Consider the following 16,408-nt stretch of genomic DNA (forward strand, 5'->3'; position numbering starts at 1 on the left):
TCTGAGGTACGCGCGTTTTAGAATACTTCTTTACGCTTGCGAGAACTTGAGTACGCTGAGAGAGAATTTTGCACGGTTCCTGAGAGTTCTTAAGTTTTCTCTTAGTATTTGGTGGTTCAGTCGCTGACTTGGGCGTCGGAGCGTGATCGGCTGCAGCGGCGCCGTTCTGTCTTTTTGCAGGTTCTTGAGATGAATCAGAGCGAAGGACGGAAGCTAACACGGCGCAAAGTCGATCCAGGTTTGACGAGGCAAGGCTCTTGCGTCTTGGTCAACAGGCAGGATCATTTAAGAATAAAGTTAGGAAACTTGAAAAAATGTAAATAAAAAAATAAAAAAAAATAGATGAAATAAGAGAGATGTTTGCTCAAATAATGAAAAATCAGGTGAGGGCCAAGATTAAACATGTTAAATGTACATTCTTGAAGATAATCCTTGTCACTTTGTCATAACAACTATTACTTATAAAAAAAATATTTTTATGTAAAAATCGTTGCATCATGTGACTCCACACATGTGTAACTTTAAAATTTAATCTAATTGTTTCGAACCGAATGAGACTTGGGAAATATATCAAAGTGGAACAATGGTGAAAAATGTATAATCATTCTGAATTGATCTTGCATGACCAATAAAAATATTGCTAACCTTTTCTTAATTTATCTTTTTTTTTGTTATAGATATATCTTTTAAACTATTCTATGAAATTGTATTGTTTATTTTTTTTCAGATTTATGTTGTTATTAAGGATTCTATTTTGAATATTAGTTAGTTTATTATCAATATTTTAAAATTTAAACTATAAAATTATACCATGTTCAATTTTGTTTGTTCTTTTATATATTAATACTTTACTATGATAAAAAAAAATTATTAAAATTTATTCGATATATATATTATATATTCTAATGTATCGGTTGGATAATCCACTCTATCCATGTTCACATTACTTTTTAAAACCCATCAACAACCCTCATGGATGACAAAAGTGAATCGAAAACCGCTGTAAAATGTTGTGTTGTTCACACAGCAGATCTAGGAACAATCACGCTTCTAGTAGCCCACTCCACAAATATGGGAAAAACAGCAATAAAGCAACAATAAATTTTGAAGTTGCCAATTGTAACTTGTATTTTTCCGCATATTTTCTTTCTTTATGGCCTCTTCTTTCAATACTCACTCTTACACGCAGCAAGAAAGAAAAGAACACGTTATAATAACTCCCACCCATATATAGTTGGCAAAAAAGTAGTTAGCCATAACAGCAGACCGAGAAATGAACACCAAAAGCATCACCTCAAATCCACCATGGATTCTCTTCACTACACTTTTTCTCTCGTCTTTCTCCCTCTCACTCTCCGATCCAAGAATCACCGAAGCAGGACTCTACTGTGGAACCACCAAGGCCCCTCTGAAAGCCAACTACATACCAAGTTTCACCAAGGAAATGGAGAGCATCTCGCAGTTGGTGACCAACCACAACTGGGGCACTCACGTTGTCAACATTTCAGGCTCGTCCATTCCAATTTATGGCTTTGCACAATGCTTCAAGGACCTCTCTAACACCGATTGCCTTCTCTGCTACGCCGCAAGCCGTACCAAGCTTCCACGCTGCCTACCTTCTGTCTCTGCGCGCATCTACCTAGATGGCTGCTTCTTGCGCTATGACAACTACAGCTTCTATGCGGAGGTTAGTGACCCTTTGAGGGATACACTGAACTGCACCTCACAGCATGGGACGGTTGTTGATAAAACTGAGAGGTTGGAACTTGAGGAGAGCGTTGGAAGGGTAGTTGAGAGTGTGACCAACAGGGCTCTGGCAAAAGGTGGTGGCTTTGCTGTGGGCGAGGTTGAGGGGGTTTATGCATTGGCACAGTGCTGGAATACCATTGGGAGTGATGGGTGTAGAGAGTGTTTGAGGAAAGCTGGGAAGGAGGTGAGAGGGTGCTTGCCAAAGAGGGATGGGAGGGCCTTGAATGCTGGCTGTTATTTGAGGTATTCAACAAATAAGTTCTACAATGAAGATGGCGATGCAGGTGGTAAAAATGGTGAGTATGTGTGATTTTATTTCAAACAAGGTGTTAAATTGCAATCATTGTCACGATTTCCTCGCGATCTTTGAAGGGGAATTGTGGATGAATGTAGTAATCTTTTAGTTTCAAGCAAGCTTTTTTAAATTGCCGTTGCAAACACGGTTTTCTCACGATCTTTGATGAGAAATTGCGGATGAATGGGTCCACAGTTATGGTTGAGTCACTAATTGTTTTTTAAAGCCTTGGTTTCAACTCTTACTCTTTTGTTTTCAAATGGGATTTGAAGCTTATCTGGAAATTCAATCTACTTTGTTTTTAGTATGCAATTTGAAGTTCACTTTTGTTGTCCATAAAAATTCTATCACACTTAAGTCTTTGTCATTATGACTCCAATGCTTTTCAATGTTTCTACACTGGCCTATATAGAATCTATATCTTAATTCATAGACGGTGCTCAGAGTGAGAAAAAATTTGTTTCGTTACAGGATTTTATTTTTTTTCCAACAACCAAACGACTAGTTTTATTTTGAAGACTTAAGTCTTTGTCCTTGCCTGAATTTTACTCTTTCAGGATTCTTAAGAAGAGGAGTCATAATCGCAGAAGTGTTAGCAGCAGCTGCAGTTTTAATGCTTATCCTCTCCGCCTCCTATGTAGCCTTCACAAAATTAACTAGGATAAAAAAAGGTGAACATTATAAAGAAGGAATTATCATTACTATTTACTACACACTATAAAGTTAAATTTGTGAACTCTTACGTTTTCACTTTCTTATGCTGTTTCTTTTCTCCTGCATCACCAGAAAACAATAATCTTGGTCATATTTCCTCTTCCATAAGCAAATCTAGCTTGAATTACAAGTACGAAACTCTTGAGAAGGCCACAGATTATTTTAACTCTTCAAGGAAATTAGGCCAAGGTGGAGCTGGCTCAGTTTTCAAAGGTATTCTCCCAAATAAGAAAGTTATTGCGGTTAAGAGATTGATCTTCAATAACAGGCAATGGGTGGATGAGTTCTTCAACGAAGTGAATTTGATTAGCGGAATTGAACACAAGAACCTTGTCAAACTATTGGGATGTAGCATTGAAGGCCCTGAGAGCCTCCTTGTGTATGAGTACTTGCCCAAAAAGAGTTTAGACCAATTTATCTTCGGTAAGTTCCCATTATTGTAGTACATTGTGAAGTCCATTTTTTGTTTTAATTTCATAAAATCAAACGCTTATGTATAATTTCACGAAGGTGATGTACTAATCTGCTTTGCAGAAAAAAACAGAACTCAGATTCTAAACTGGAAGCAGAGGTTTAATATCATTCTTGGAACTGCAGAGGGGCTTGCATATCTTCATGAAGGTACCAAAATAAGAATCATCCATCGAGATATCAAAAGCAGCAATGTTCTTCTGGACGACAATCTCACTCCCAAGATTGCAGATTTCGGCCTTGTCCGGTGTTTTGGAGCTGATAAGTCCCATTTGAGCACTGGAATTGCCGGAACACTGTAAGTCCTTGGATTTAGCACATGTTCTAGAAGGATTAAACTGCAAGTAAAAAATACGACATAAATTCTTGAGGTTAATAATATCTTTTTTTGTTTTATTTTAGTCTTTGAGATAATAGTTTTAGTTCCTATTAAACTAACTAAACTTTTGGAATAAGTTCCTTTTATATTATAATTTCATTTTATTTTCTATTATTTAGGTAACACTTCTGTTTTTCCATTTCTGTTAGTCATTCTTCACATCAATAGAAAATCCTCGCATCAGATACTAAAGTAGAACAATTTTTTTTTAAATCACAATAGATCTTGTGAGAGGGTCAAATAAAAATAATGTCATGTTATGTGGTAAAAATTATTCAAAACTAAAAAACAATTATGTTGGATTCGTATATTTTTAAGCAGCAGACTAGCCAAAATCTTTTAAGATAAAGATGAATAGAAGCTTTTAATGTGTATTTCTAGCTCAACTCAACCCCTCCTGTGAAGATTCCCTCATGACATGTAAAGAGCAATTTAACACTAAAGTTTATTTTATTTATTTCTCTTACATGACCCATAATCTTAATTAATTCCTGCTTTTATTATTTTTGGATTAGAGGTTACATGGCTCCTGAGTACCTAATCAGAGGACAACTTACTGATAAAGCTGATGTGTATAGTTTTGGAGTACTTGTTCTAGAGGTTGTATGTGGGAGGAGGAATAATGTCTTCCGAGAGGACTCCGGCTCGCTTCTACAAACTGTAAAACTTCTATGCCTAACTTGCACAACATTTGAAACAACCTTTTTTCATTTTCTGGGCTACTACTGGTTTCAACACTTTCTGTTATTGTAATTATTCTAGTGGAAAATTATCATTTTGAACACCAGGTTTGGAAACTTTACCGATCAAACACATTAACTGAAGCTGTTGATCCTTGCTTGGGAGATGATTATCCTGCAACTGAAGCATCAAGGGTGTTTCGAATTGGATTGCTTTGCACACAAGCTTCTGCCTCCCTAAGACCATCCATTTCTCAAGTTGTTTACATGCTAACTAATTCAAATGAAGACGTTCCCACTCCAAACCAGCCCCCATTTTTGAGCACTGGAATGCTGGACTCAGATGGTTCCAAGTCTTATACCACTAACAGCTTCATATCCAATGCCTTGAAGAAGATTGGAGTATCCTACATCTACTCAGAGTCCTCTAGTTCACGCAACTCAGATGGGCCATCAAGAAGTGAAGAATCAATTGTTCAAGTTTGATTTCCAAGAAATTAAACTGCAGTCATCATATCACAGTTTTGAAGGCTTTTGTGTTGTGACTGCAATAGCTGTTGCATGGCTCACATTATACTCACAATCACAATCTATGGCAACATCATGATATTTTTGGAGGTCTCCACAGGTTGACAACATCCCTAATTCAGAAAACATGGTCATTTCGAATATGTTCTTTGGTTTTGGGTAGTCATGTATAATTTTTTGTTTATTAGAAAGAGTGAAATGTTAGAGTTAGGAGCTAGGAAGACAATTTATATAACCGAAAAAATGTAAAGATAGAAAGGAAAAGAAGGTCGCCTTTTGAAAGGGTGGCAAGTGAGCTAGCGGTTCAACAACAGGTCATTAAGACATTAACTGTAGATGTAACAGAGACATGGTTTTAAGAGTTATCTAATTTAAACTAGTTTCTGGTTTTTTATAAGCATGTTATTTAAATCACTTAAAATTAAAATTAACGTAAAGGGAAACTAGGTTAGTTCGTTGGACATAATGTGTTAGTTGTTATAAAAAAATTATAATTGTTCAATTCCTACAAATAAAAAAAAAAAGTAAAAGATAATATATTTTTTAAGTTATAGAGACGAAAATACTAAAACCAAATTATATTCTTAAAAAACTAAAACCACAGAAAACTTTGGAAGAACTAAACCCATATTTATTCTAAAATATTTAAACCTTATATGGTTGCAATTTCTAATATATTCATTTTATAAAATCGGATCTTTTTCTCTGGTTTTGGTGCATGTAATGGGCACCATAAGTGGTTAAATTCTTTTCTAGGAGATTGAGAGTAACTTGTTCAAACTATGTATGTATTTATATGTGAATTTTTGTTCCTGATTGATATTGGTATTGTCATTTTGTGCTTAAAGCTTGAATTTTTATTCATGAACATGATTATTGGATTTTGTATTTTGTGTTTAAAGCTTAAATTTCTATTCATGAATGTGATTATTGGATCTTGTATTTTGTGCTTAAAGCTTGAATTTTTATTCATGAACTTGATTATTGGATCTTGTACTTTGTGTTTAAAGCTTAAATTTTTATTCATGAATGAGATTCTTGGATCTTGTATTTTGTGCTTAAAGCTTCAATTTTTATTCATGAACTTGATTATTAGATCTTTTATTTTGTGCTTAAAGCTTGAATTTTTATTCATGAACGAAATTTTTGGATTTTACTGGGAAGTACTTTTGAGAATCTGACCTTAATGAGAATACTTGATATGTTTTGATACTAGGAACAAATTTGAATGTATCAATTGCTATATAACATCTTTTCTTATTGATAAGAATGTTTTATAAAGATACAAGACATCAATATTTAGGAGATAATCTTAATAATTTCATAATTGAGGAATTAATATGAATGACTCTTACATGTTGCATCAATATCAATGTTTTTATTTACCAAAAATACATGAGTGAGAAAGATTAACTTCAATCCCGATTTTATCAATTGAATTATTTTACTCATTTATTTTGTTTTAATTTAATTTTTATGCAAATTTATATCAATATCTTATGAATTCAATTATTGTACATATTCTTATATTTAGTGAATACTACGATTATGATTTTAACTAACAGTTCATTGTGGGTTCCACATCCGTCTTTCTAAGACAAATTATTACAACTAACTTGATATACTTGCCAAATTAGATAAATAAGTTTTTGGCGCCGTTGCCGGGGATCACTTATTAGGATGTTTACATCTAAGGGGTGACAATCTAATCAATTTGTAAAGACTAGAGATGGAAGGCTTGTTGAAATTTGGTATTGGATAAGGATCTCTAGACAAATATTTTGAATTTTATGAGGGTGTTTTTCCCCTAATTAAGTGTTGCGTATGGTGGATTTAGATGAAAAATTAATCATAGGATTTATTTATGAAGAGATGGATCTTGCTAAAGAGAAGATACAAAGTCTCTTCAATGGAGTTAGTAAAAGGTAAATAACTAATTACCTTTCACTTTATTTGATTTCTATTTTTTTTAGAAATATAGACATTGTTTTGTAGATTAATTTATTTAGTTTTATCTTACTTAGTTACACCCCCTTTGGGAAATCATTGTCTAAGATGGGACAACCAATTGCATAGGTCATTTCACTAGTGCAAATGACGCATTCTACAACATCATATTAGGTCGGTTAATTGATAACCGATGTAAATAAAAATGCGGTGACATTTTTGTAAATATTTGACACATATTACACCTTCCAACCGATGTAATATGTTCTTTTTAGAGTAAACAAAAAATTTAACAAAAAATATAGTTGGGAGTATGACATATTACATCGGTTGGTCCTTCCAACCGATGTGATATGTCTTTCAGAGTAAAAAAAATATAAATGTGGAGCTAGATATATTGCATTGGTTGTTCCTTCCAACTGGTTTTGGATTTTTAAAAAAAAAGTCCAACCCACATAAGTGATGGTTATTAGGGTGATGGTGTTGTTGTGAGAGTCTATACCTTGAAGACACGTAAAGCGAGGGAGTGGGAGTTCCAAGCCTAGAAACACAAGGTGTTGAATTACCGATGTCGATTCTGCCAGAACACAATTTTGAAGGGTGTGGTGGAACCTGTTCATGTCCATTGTTGTTCTCTTGAAAAAGCTTCATGGAACGTTGTTTTTATTTTCTATGAGAGACAAAACATCCCATTGGAGATGGGGTTTCAGAGTTCTCATGGAACGTTGTTGTTTTATGCTTTTTTATCCATTCTCTTTGTCTATTTGTGAAGACAAATAGGGGGAGAATTTAGTGGTTCATTTGGTTGTAATTTAGGCTACACTATGGTGTTTCTAATTCTAGTTAATCTGTTGCTCTGCCACACTCTGATCACACTTTGATACACTGGTTTTTCTGCTACATATGCACTGGTTTTTCTATTGCTGTCAAATTGGTTTTTCTGCTTATGGGTATTGCAGGAACTGGTTTTGAGTGTGCTTGGTAAAACTGTTATATCCTGCTGGTATACTTGCTTTGTATGGTGTACAATTCTTTTATGCAGGACCTCTCAACTTCAAAAACTACAACACAAACAAACCAGGGATTTATCTTCATCAAATAGGGGGAAATTGTTGAACAAGATGCTTTGATGCCTCCAAATCTGTGTGGAAAGCTTGAAGCTCAAATTCTTTTCAAAAACTCTAAGTGTAAAACAACCAATTGAATCGACATTTCAACAGGTTGATTTTCCACTTTCTTTAGAAAACATCCCTTTTTCAAAAGAACTTGAACCAAACAACCTTGGATCATAACTTTGAGTGGATTAACAAATTCAAACTACATAAAACACACACTCAACCAACAACAGAGTCTTCAAGCAATCCACTTTGGAGACATCAAAACCTATGTTCAACAATCTCCCCCTATTTGATGAAGACAAATCCCTGGTTTGCTTGAGTTCTCCTGTTTGAATTTGAAAGCACCTGCAAAAATAGAAATTGTGCATGTACAAAGTAATAAAAAAACCCAAGTTTTAAATTCTCCCAAGAACCTGTTATCATCACTGTTTTCTGGCAATAAAACTAGCAAAATCAGTATGAAAACCAGTGTGAATGAGGTGCAAGATCAAAGCATTCAACAACAGCATAATAACATAATAATAAACCAGTAATAGTAGCATCAACACAACACTGAAAACCAGATAATTCTCCTCATATTTATCTTTACAAATAGAGTAAGACAAGGAATAAAAACAAAATTAAAAATAATTTAAGCATTCTAGTCAGTAGTAAAACCATCCGACAGAGCCATGAATTCAGATTTCATGTTTAACAAACCCCATTATCTCTTGTACAATATTATTTGTCATTCTATTAATATTGTGTTGTTATAAAAGAAGTTTGATTATATAACATCAAACATTCTAAATAATTACAACTTAATTATAAGTAAAATATAGATAATTATCTTTGTTAATATAGGTGGAAATCACTTCCCAAGTATCTTTTAGTTTTTTCTTTTCTTTTCTACTCTTTTATGGTTTAATTTTTTTCTTTTTACGTCAATGTCTTTCATTATATTTTTTTTTTTATATTATTAAAGGTAAAAGTAGGAAAACAATTTGTATATTATATAAAGGTTAATCCCTATTATGTATTATTATAAATTATTAGGGAAAACACATCTAGCTCCTATTTCTTTCTATTTTTTTTATTATATTGTCTTATATTTTTTTATAAATAACTAATATGTACATTTATTTTTTTATTTATGTGATTTTATTTATTATATATTATATTACAATAAAAAATCAATTATATGAAATTAAACATTTTAAACACTTACATCTTTGATTACACACATAATACGAGACTTTTTTTTATTTTGTTTTAAGGAAGAGTTACTTCCCACTGTGTATTTGATCCGGTCGGTCATCGGTAGTCGGTGACATCAGCAAAAGATAGCCACGTGGACCGTTCTTAGTGGAACACGTGGGGCAGGGAAGCAGATGAGTCATTGAGAAAGTCACCCAGGGGGTGATCGGTCATCAGGGGACAACGGTCAGAGAGGATGCGCGATTAGTGCCTAGATAAGCGCCTGGAAACAGAAGGCGTGGCGCTATGGTGCACCGATAGGTCATCTGGTGTGAGCGATGGTCATCGGGTTCTCGTGTTGCACGTAGTTAAGCTGGAAACGAAGGACGTTTCCCAGCGAGAGCGTTGCATACGAGCCTTGTGTGGCAGAGTATCAGAGAAAGGAGAAGTTATATGCTTTATGGTGTCGTGCACGAGAGTGGCCTAAGAGAGCTAGTAAGCCAGTCGGTGGTTGGTGCTCTCTTAGCCCATAACATGCATGGTGCAAAGCAGAGGTGATCGTTCACACAATAGGTGATGCCTGGTGCGTGCGCTTAGCCAAGCCATACTTGATACTCACACTAAGGTTGCACGAGACACCTAGTGGAAGAAACGCGCTAAGTTACTTCGTACACGGATAACTTAGGCGCGCAACAGTGTATATAAAGGGCATTCCGCGCTCATGCAAAGGGAGGTAAGATTCATTCTTGCAAGTTACTAGTTTACACACACACAAAGTGCACACGAGTCTCGCAGAGATTCTTAGTTCTTTGGTGGTTTTGTAAGGCTGACTTGAGCGTTGGAGTGCAATCGGCCGCTAGAGGCGCCGTTTGGTGTGTTTCACAGGTTTGCTTGGATTTCTTGTGGAGTTCCTGCATTTGTTGCGGTTGAGGAGGTGGAAGATAGAGTGTGACGTGGCGAATCCTTCGACGTTCGAATCCCCTGCAAGATCATTTGGCGCCCATCGTGGGGCACGTGTGAATTTGTGATCCCATCCACACTTTGCTGTCAGATTTTGTTTGTTCTTAAGGTTCTTTGCTGAGAAAATGAGAAGGACAAGGCAAACTTCACCCGCGCCATCAGCTGAAGAAGGAGCTGTGACGATGGCACATGTCTTGGAAATGATGCGAACGCTGCAAGACAATGTGGCAGCGTCAAGAATGGAACAAGAAAGGATGCAAGCGGATTTGGCTGCATCACAGAGTAGAAACGAGGAGTTAGACAGAATTAATGGAGAGTTGCGCAAGGCGCTGCAAGCGCAGAAGGAACGCGCAGCGGAGGAAAGGGTGGCGCCGCCGCCGTCTCCCCCCAAGACTTTCCCCATGCCTTTCTCATCGAAGATTATGAGCGCAGTGGTGCCACCAAACTTGGTGGGGGTGAAAGCCTTGTTTACTGGGGTGGAGGACCCAGAGACGCATCTGACAGCGTTTCACACCCAGATGATGCTCTCTGGGGGTTCGGATGCGGTGTATTGCAAGCTGTTTATGAGCACCCTGAGCGAAATTGCTTTGGAGTGGTTCGTGAGCCTACCAGATGGCCACATCACCTCGTTTCAGCAGTTCTCTAAGTTGTTCATGGAGCAGTATATTTTGAACAGGGCACCCCAAGTGGTGTCGTATGACTTGTTCAACGTGCGATAAAACCAAGGTGTGTCCCTCAAGGACTACCTTAGTCGTTTTGGAGCTCAGGTGGTGAGGCTACCCAGCAAAGATGAAGATATGTTGGTGCATGCGTTTAAGAAAGGGGTTCTGTCGGGCCCTTTCAGTGAATCGTTGATCAGAAATCACCCCAGCACCTTTGCGGAGATTAGGCGTCGTGCTGTGGCGCACATCGTAGCAGAGACGGAGGTTTATGAGAAGAGGGGAAGCGCGACCCCGACCAAGTCGCGCGGAGGACCGAGCAGGTCTCAGCAGCCGATGAGGGTGCGTGAGGCCAAAGAAAGAAAGAAGGCTCAGGGGAAGTCTCGCCCTTACGAGCCTAGGAAGGACCAGGGTAGGGGGTGCGCGAGGGAGAGTAACGCGCCCCCCAGGTTTGACTTCGTGGTGGAATTGGCGGAGCTGATCGCCATTCCAGCCATAGCGGCACGGTTGCAAGCACCAGAGAAGACTGACAAGGTGCTGGGAAGGAAAAAGAATGTGTGGTGTGACTTTCACCAGGCTTATGGCCACTCACTGCACTCTTGTTTGGTGTTGGGACACCAGCTCGCGGAGTTGGTAAAAAGTGGCTTTTTGAGCGATTACTTGCGGGAGGCGCAAGGTGATCGGACGTCGGGGCCACCAGTAGAAGATCCGCAACACGAGGTACCTGTGCACGGAGAGGTGCACACGATCGCGGGGGGCTTCTCTGGAGGGGGGTGTACAGCCTCTCAGAGGAAGAGGTACGCTCGTTCGGTGATGGCTGTCGACTCGGTGGAAGAAGATCATACCCCCCGTGCTGACATTACATTCACAAAGGCGGATCTCCGGGACGTTGTGCCTCAGGACAACGATCCTATAGTCATCTCCTTCGTCACGGCAGGGAGAAAGGTGCACAGGGTCCTCGTGGACCAGGGAAGCTCGGCGGACGTGATGTTCTGGCCGATATTCAACAAACTGCAGCTGTCCCTTGATCAACTGAGGTCGTACGCAGGGTGCTTGTATGGCTTCGCAGGGGACCAAATGGAGGTGCGAGGCTACATAGAGCTGAGGACCACGTTCACGGATGGGACCGTGGCTCGCACTGAAAAGATCAAGTACTTAGTGGTTAATGCCCCATCCGCCTACAACATACTGTTGGGAAGGCCGACGCTCAACAGGTTGGGAGTTGTATCGTCGACGAGGCACATGAAGTTGAAGTTGTCGTCGATGGAAGGGGTGGTGATCACCATTAAGTCAGACCAGAAGGAGGGCAGGCACTGCTATGAGAACAACCTCAAGCAGCAAAGGAGTGTGTGCCATGTTACCTCGACACCACCGCCGGGTGTGGACGAGAGGCGATCGGAGGTCGCAGGGCTGGTAAGAGGTACACAAGGAGATGTTGAGATGGAGGAAGCAGTGTTGGGGTCTCAGGGGTGGCCCAAGTAGGAGCTGAGAAAGAGAGCAGGATCACTCCCTGCGAGTTAGGGATCGCCAGGACGGTCATCGCTAGTGAAAGAGGCCCCACCCTGCTGAGGGGTGGGTGGAGACGGAGATCCTAGGGAAGAAGTTCAAGCTGGGAGGGCCGCTCAGCGAGGACACGCGACGGCAGATCGGCGGGGTGATTGAGAGGCATCTAGACGCGTTTGCGTGGTCAGCCTCATACATGCCAGGTGTTGAAGAATGGTGCTTATCGGCTGGAGACTTTGGACGGGGGGGCGATCCCTAGAACGAGGAATGCCACACACTTGAAGTTCTATTTTAGTCAAAATTGTAAAGTAGTCGCGCTTTCGCGCTAAACAAGTTTGAACAGTTCAGGGGGCACTCTTTTCCTTAAAAAAGGGTTTCTAATGAGGCCACCCAATAAAAAGAAGTTATCGGTATAAGAATTTGCAAAGTTTTAAAGTTAAAATCCTCCCTGCCCCAGGCGCGAGCGCAGGTAATCGATTAGGCCTTCCTCGCCCCAGGCTCGAGCATGGCAACCGGTTTGAAGTCCTCCTCCCCCCAGGTGTGAGTGCAGGCAACTAAGTTTCAAAAAGTCAGGGGTGCTAGTAAGCCCAAGAAGGGAAGGGAAGGATTTCGAGAAACGCCTTTACCCAAGTGGCATAGCATCATTATTGGCGCAGTAGAACTCTTAGTTAAAACCCTTCTCACCCTAGGAGTGAGAAGGTGGAAAGTACGACCCGACGTGTTAAGGGTTGATGACCTTGGGGCAGGCAAGAGGGGTTACCGAGAAACACTATTTTCCCCAAAACAAGGCATCATCCTTGGCCGATTGGCGTAGCAGTCCTCTATGCACTTAGCGCTGGAGTGACAAGCAATATAAAGGGATGTAAGGTGGAAGCAGAAGCGTGATGACTGATGAGTGGGTGGTCGTGGCATTCTGATCGGTTATCGGTGGTTAGAACGTTGTTTAAGAGTTTTAGACAAGTTCTTACGCGATAGGCCTAAGCGAGCAAAGCCACACCAGATCAATTATCAAGTGTTGTTAGTTGTGATCAAAGTCAGAAGTAGAGAAGTCAAGTACAGTAAAGATTCGTGCCAAGTTCGAGTAAGTTAGTAGTTATAGATGCACAGCAAGAGAAACAGTAAGAGAAAGGTGGCATTTTATATATGCATAAAGAGTTTTTACAGTTTATGTACAAAGGAATGTAAACAAGACAGCAAATGATCAAGGGCGAATGATCTCGCCGTCCACCACCTCGAAGTTGATAGCAAACTGAAAGCAGTCAACCACCAGGAAAACACACTTAACTTGCTCGAGGGCCAAGTCGAATCCCTCAGCAAAGGTATCAGCGGCCTCTTCCCAGAGCTTGGTCTTCTCAGCCTCGAGCTCAGCCTTGTCAGTCTCGAGCACGACCTTCTCAGTTATAAGGGTGGCGATGGTGGATTCGTCTTCCTTGAGCTTGGACCCCTGATCATTGGCACGCCTCTCGTTCGCTGCGAGAGCCTCCGCCAGGTTTGCGATCTGTTGGCGCAGGAAGGCATTCTCGGCTTCAAGCTGAATGGCCCTGCCCGTGGTCTCGACCAGCTCAGCGTCAAGAGCGGCGACGGCGTCCCCCATCCTCATCTCCGTCTTGATGATTTCTTGGACTTGCAGGGCGCGCCCCCTCTTGGCTTCCTCCACCATGTCTCTCAGCATCTCGTTGGTGCTTTGCAGGGCCTCGTAGTCGCTTTGTAGCGACTCTTTCTAGTTGATCAGCTCGCTCATCTTTCCCTCCAGCTTCTCGATGCGGCGATGCTGGGTGGAGAATTCCAGAGAGAGCACTAGTTGGCGGGCCAGATGAAGGTCTACCTCGCTCCCGCTCCACTTGACCAACTCGCGGTTTTGGAGCAGTTGCCTGGTCAGCTGAATAACCCTGGTGAGCCCTTCAGTGCTGGAACCCGAGGCTTGGTGGGAACTCTCACCACCACCCTCGGTCGTGGCGGTGGAGGCTTGAGGACGTGGTGAGCTTTAGGGGTGAGAGGTCCCCTCCGAGCGAGTAGCCCCGCTCCCAGCAGTTTGAGATGGAAAGGTGAGGGGTTGGCTGGCTGGGGGCAGGGAAGGAAGATGTGCTGGGGAAGGAAGAGGGGCTGGAGAAGGAGGGCGTGTAGGAGAAACCTGTGCTGGAGGGATTGGAGAGGCATCTCCCTCAGCACCCTCGGCTCCCCTTCTTCTTCGTTGGACTAGAGGAGACCCCGAGCTCTCCTCTTCGGCGGATGCGACGGTGGTCGGAGCCTTCACCAGCCGTTTCCTTTTCTTCTCACCCCTAGTCTCGGGGCCTTCAGCTGGCGCGACCGAGATAGGGGAGGCAGAGATGGGCTCGGAGGTGGCCTCAGTCCCTGAAGACGACCGACAGCTCGTCGGCTCTTGGCCAGCGCGATTAGCTTTTGTCGTCGTTCTTTGTTGGAAGTCACATCTGCACCGGTTAAGCATGGCAAAGGGTTAGTACACAAAGAACCAAGAAAGCAAACAAAGTGCAGAAAAGTCAATCAAGTTCATCAGTTCAGTGTTAGCATGCAGAGAAGTGATTAACATGTGCAAGTGTGCAAGTGTGGCAAGCAAGCACACTATCGTACTCAGAGAAGTGACAAGTTGAAGGGAAGGAGAGGGTGCAAACCAATGTATTTTTTTAGCATCTCCGCGTCGAACTCGTGCTTGATGAGGGTGGAGGAGCCGAACTTAGCGCCCAAGCTCGAGAGTAGGCCACACAGCTCGCGCTCGTAGGGTGCCATAGCCTCCAAGCCTCGGGGTTTTTTGAACTCTACCTTGGGAACCCAATAGAGTGGGAAGCCCTCAAGTAGAGTCGGGTTGTGCTCGTTGGAGGTGATAATATAGAACCTACCCTTCCAGTCCTTGAAGGATTGCTGGTATAGGCCCAAGATCACTTTCCCTGACACGCCGTTCAGGCTCACCCATGACCTATCACCTGGGTTCTTGGCCTCGAAGAAGTGGAGGAAGACGTCGGTTGAAGGAGGGTGTCCGAAGTGGTTGCAGAGGATCTCGAACGCTCGGATGAAGGCCCAAGCGTTGGGATGGAGTTGACAGGGAGCCACGTTCAGCTCGGTGAGGAGGTCTTTCTCAAAGAATGTGAAAGGGAGTCGGAGGCGCAACCTCTTGAAGATGGCGGAGTAAATGAAGGTGAAGGGCACTCCGTTGGTGGCCCTATCATCCACGCATATTGGCATGTCCCGAGAGGGGATGCACGCGCCCAAGTGTGAGTCGTCCTCCCTGTCAAGGGCGCATGTGGGCTCGTTTGAGTCGTTGCTCAGAAGGTTGGTGAGATGATCGTTGGGGAGTTGCGTAGAGGTCTCAGCGAGCAAGTGGAGGGGAGCCCACTGGTACAGCCGCGCGTAGTTATGCTGATAAGGCGCCGCGTGGGGGTGCGCACTCGTTGAGGGGGGCGCGCTCGTCGAAGGCGGTGGTGGTGCACTTGCGGAAGGCTGTGCACCAGAGGAGGAGGCGAGACGCGCAGTGGTTTTGGTGCGAGCCATTGTTCAGTAGCTACAATGGAGAAAGAAAAGAAGGAATGAGGGACCAATGAAAAACAGGGTTCAGCGAAAAACAAGAGGAAGGTGAGGAGAACGAAAATGCTATGGTTGAAGGGAGTGGAGAAGCAAAAGCGATGAAGAAGAAGAAGCGAAAGCACAGAAAAATGCAGAAAAACCAGAAGAAACCCTAGTACAGTGCAGGGAAAGGGAAAACAACCCACAACGTATGCATAGTGCAGTTATTGGATGATGCAATCGGTAGAAAGTATTTCAATATGCCATAGATGAAGAAAAGGGGTACCTTTTGATGATCGCAAGTAGGTTCTGAAAGCTTGAGATTGAGGGAGATGAATCGCCCAGAGAGAGGCTTCGAAAGTTCAGAGAAGAGTGTTGGAGAAGGTAGAGGAACAGTGAAGGCGCGCAAGTTTTTGAATGCGGGAAGCGCAAATGGCGTTTCATGCTAGCCGTTGATGCGTACACGTGTCGCAAGATTAAGGAAGGAAGGCGTAACGTCACTTAAAACACAACACGTGATGTGGCACATGACATGGCATCACTTGCCACGTGGCCATTGAGGACGATCACTTAGTCTCTTCGCTGAAAACAAGTTTACAGCTCGAGACTGGGGGCTTGTGATCCGGTCGGTCATCGGTAGTCGGTGACAGCAGCAAAAGATAGCCACGTGGACCGTTCTTAGTGGAACACGTGGGGCAGGGAAGCAGATGAGT

The 16,408-nt window shown here is 42.0% G+C and overlaps 2 protein-coding genes across 4 annotated transcripts; both read left to right on the plus strand.

Moving 5' to 3' along the window:
• Nucleotides 1-1,152: 1,152 nt before the first annotated feature.
• On the plus strand, nt 1,153-5,195 carry LOC137826576 (cysteine-rich receptor-like protein kinase 42). 3 transcript variants are annotated; one of them, XM_068632586.1, is made up of 6 exons: nt 1,153-2,045; nt 2,602-2,715; nt 2,831-3,181; nt 3,293-3,527; nt 4,124-4,268; nt 4,371-5,195. In XM_068632586.1, the coding sequence occupies exons 1-6, from the start codon at nt 1,274-1,276 to the stop codon at nt 4,425-4,427; spliced, it is 1,674 nt and encodes a 557-aa protein (XP_068488687.1). In that variant the 5' UTR covers nt 1,153-1,273; the 3' UTR covers nt 4,428-5,195. The 3 variants fall into 3 exon arrangements, with proteins under 3 accessions (XP_068488687.1, XP_068488686.1, XP_068488685.1); XM_068632585.1 differs by having other exon boundaries at nt 1,155-2,045; nt 3,356-3,527; nt 4,397-5,195; XM_068632584.1 differs by having other exon boundaries at nt 1,156-2,045; nt 4,397-5,195.
• Nucleotides 5,196-10,814: 5,619 nt separating this feature from the next.
• LOC137824858 (uncharacterized) lies at nt 10,815-12,158 on the plus strand. Its single transcript, XM_068630537.1, has one exon. It carries the CDS (start codon nt 10,815-10,817, stop codon nt 12,156-12,158), a length of 1,344 nt encoding a protein of 447 aa, XP_068486638.1.
• The last annotated feature ends 4,250 nt before the right edge of the window (nt 12,159-16,408 follow it).

Source organism: Phaseolus vulgaris, chromosome 8 (assembly GCF_000499845.2).
Source record: "Phaseolus vulgaris cultivar G19833 chromosome 8, P. vulgaris v2.0, whole genome shotgun sequence".
In the NCBI taxonomy this organism is placed as follows: domain Eukaryota; kingdom Viridiplantae; phylum Streptophyta; class Magnoliopsida; order Fabales; family Fabaceae; genus Phaseolus; species Phaseolus vulgaris.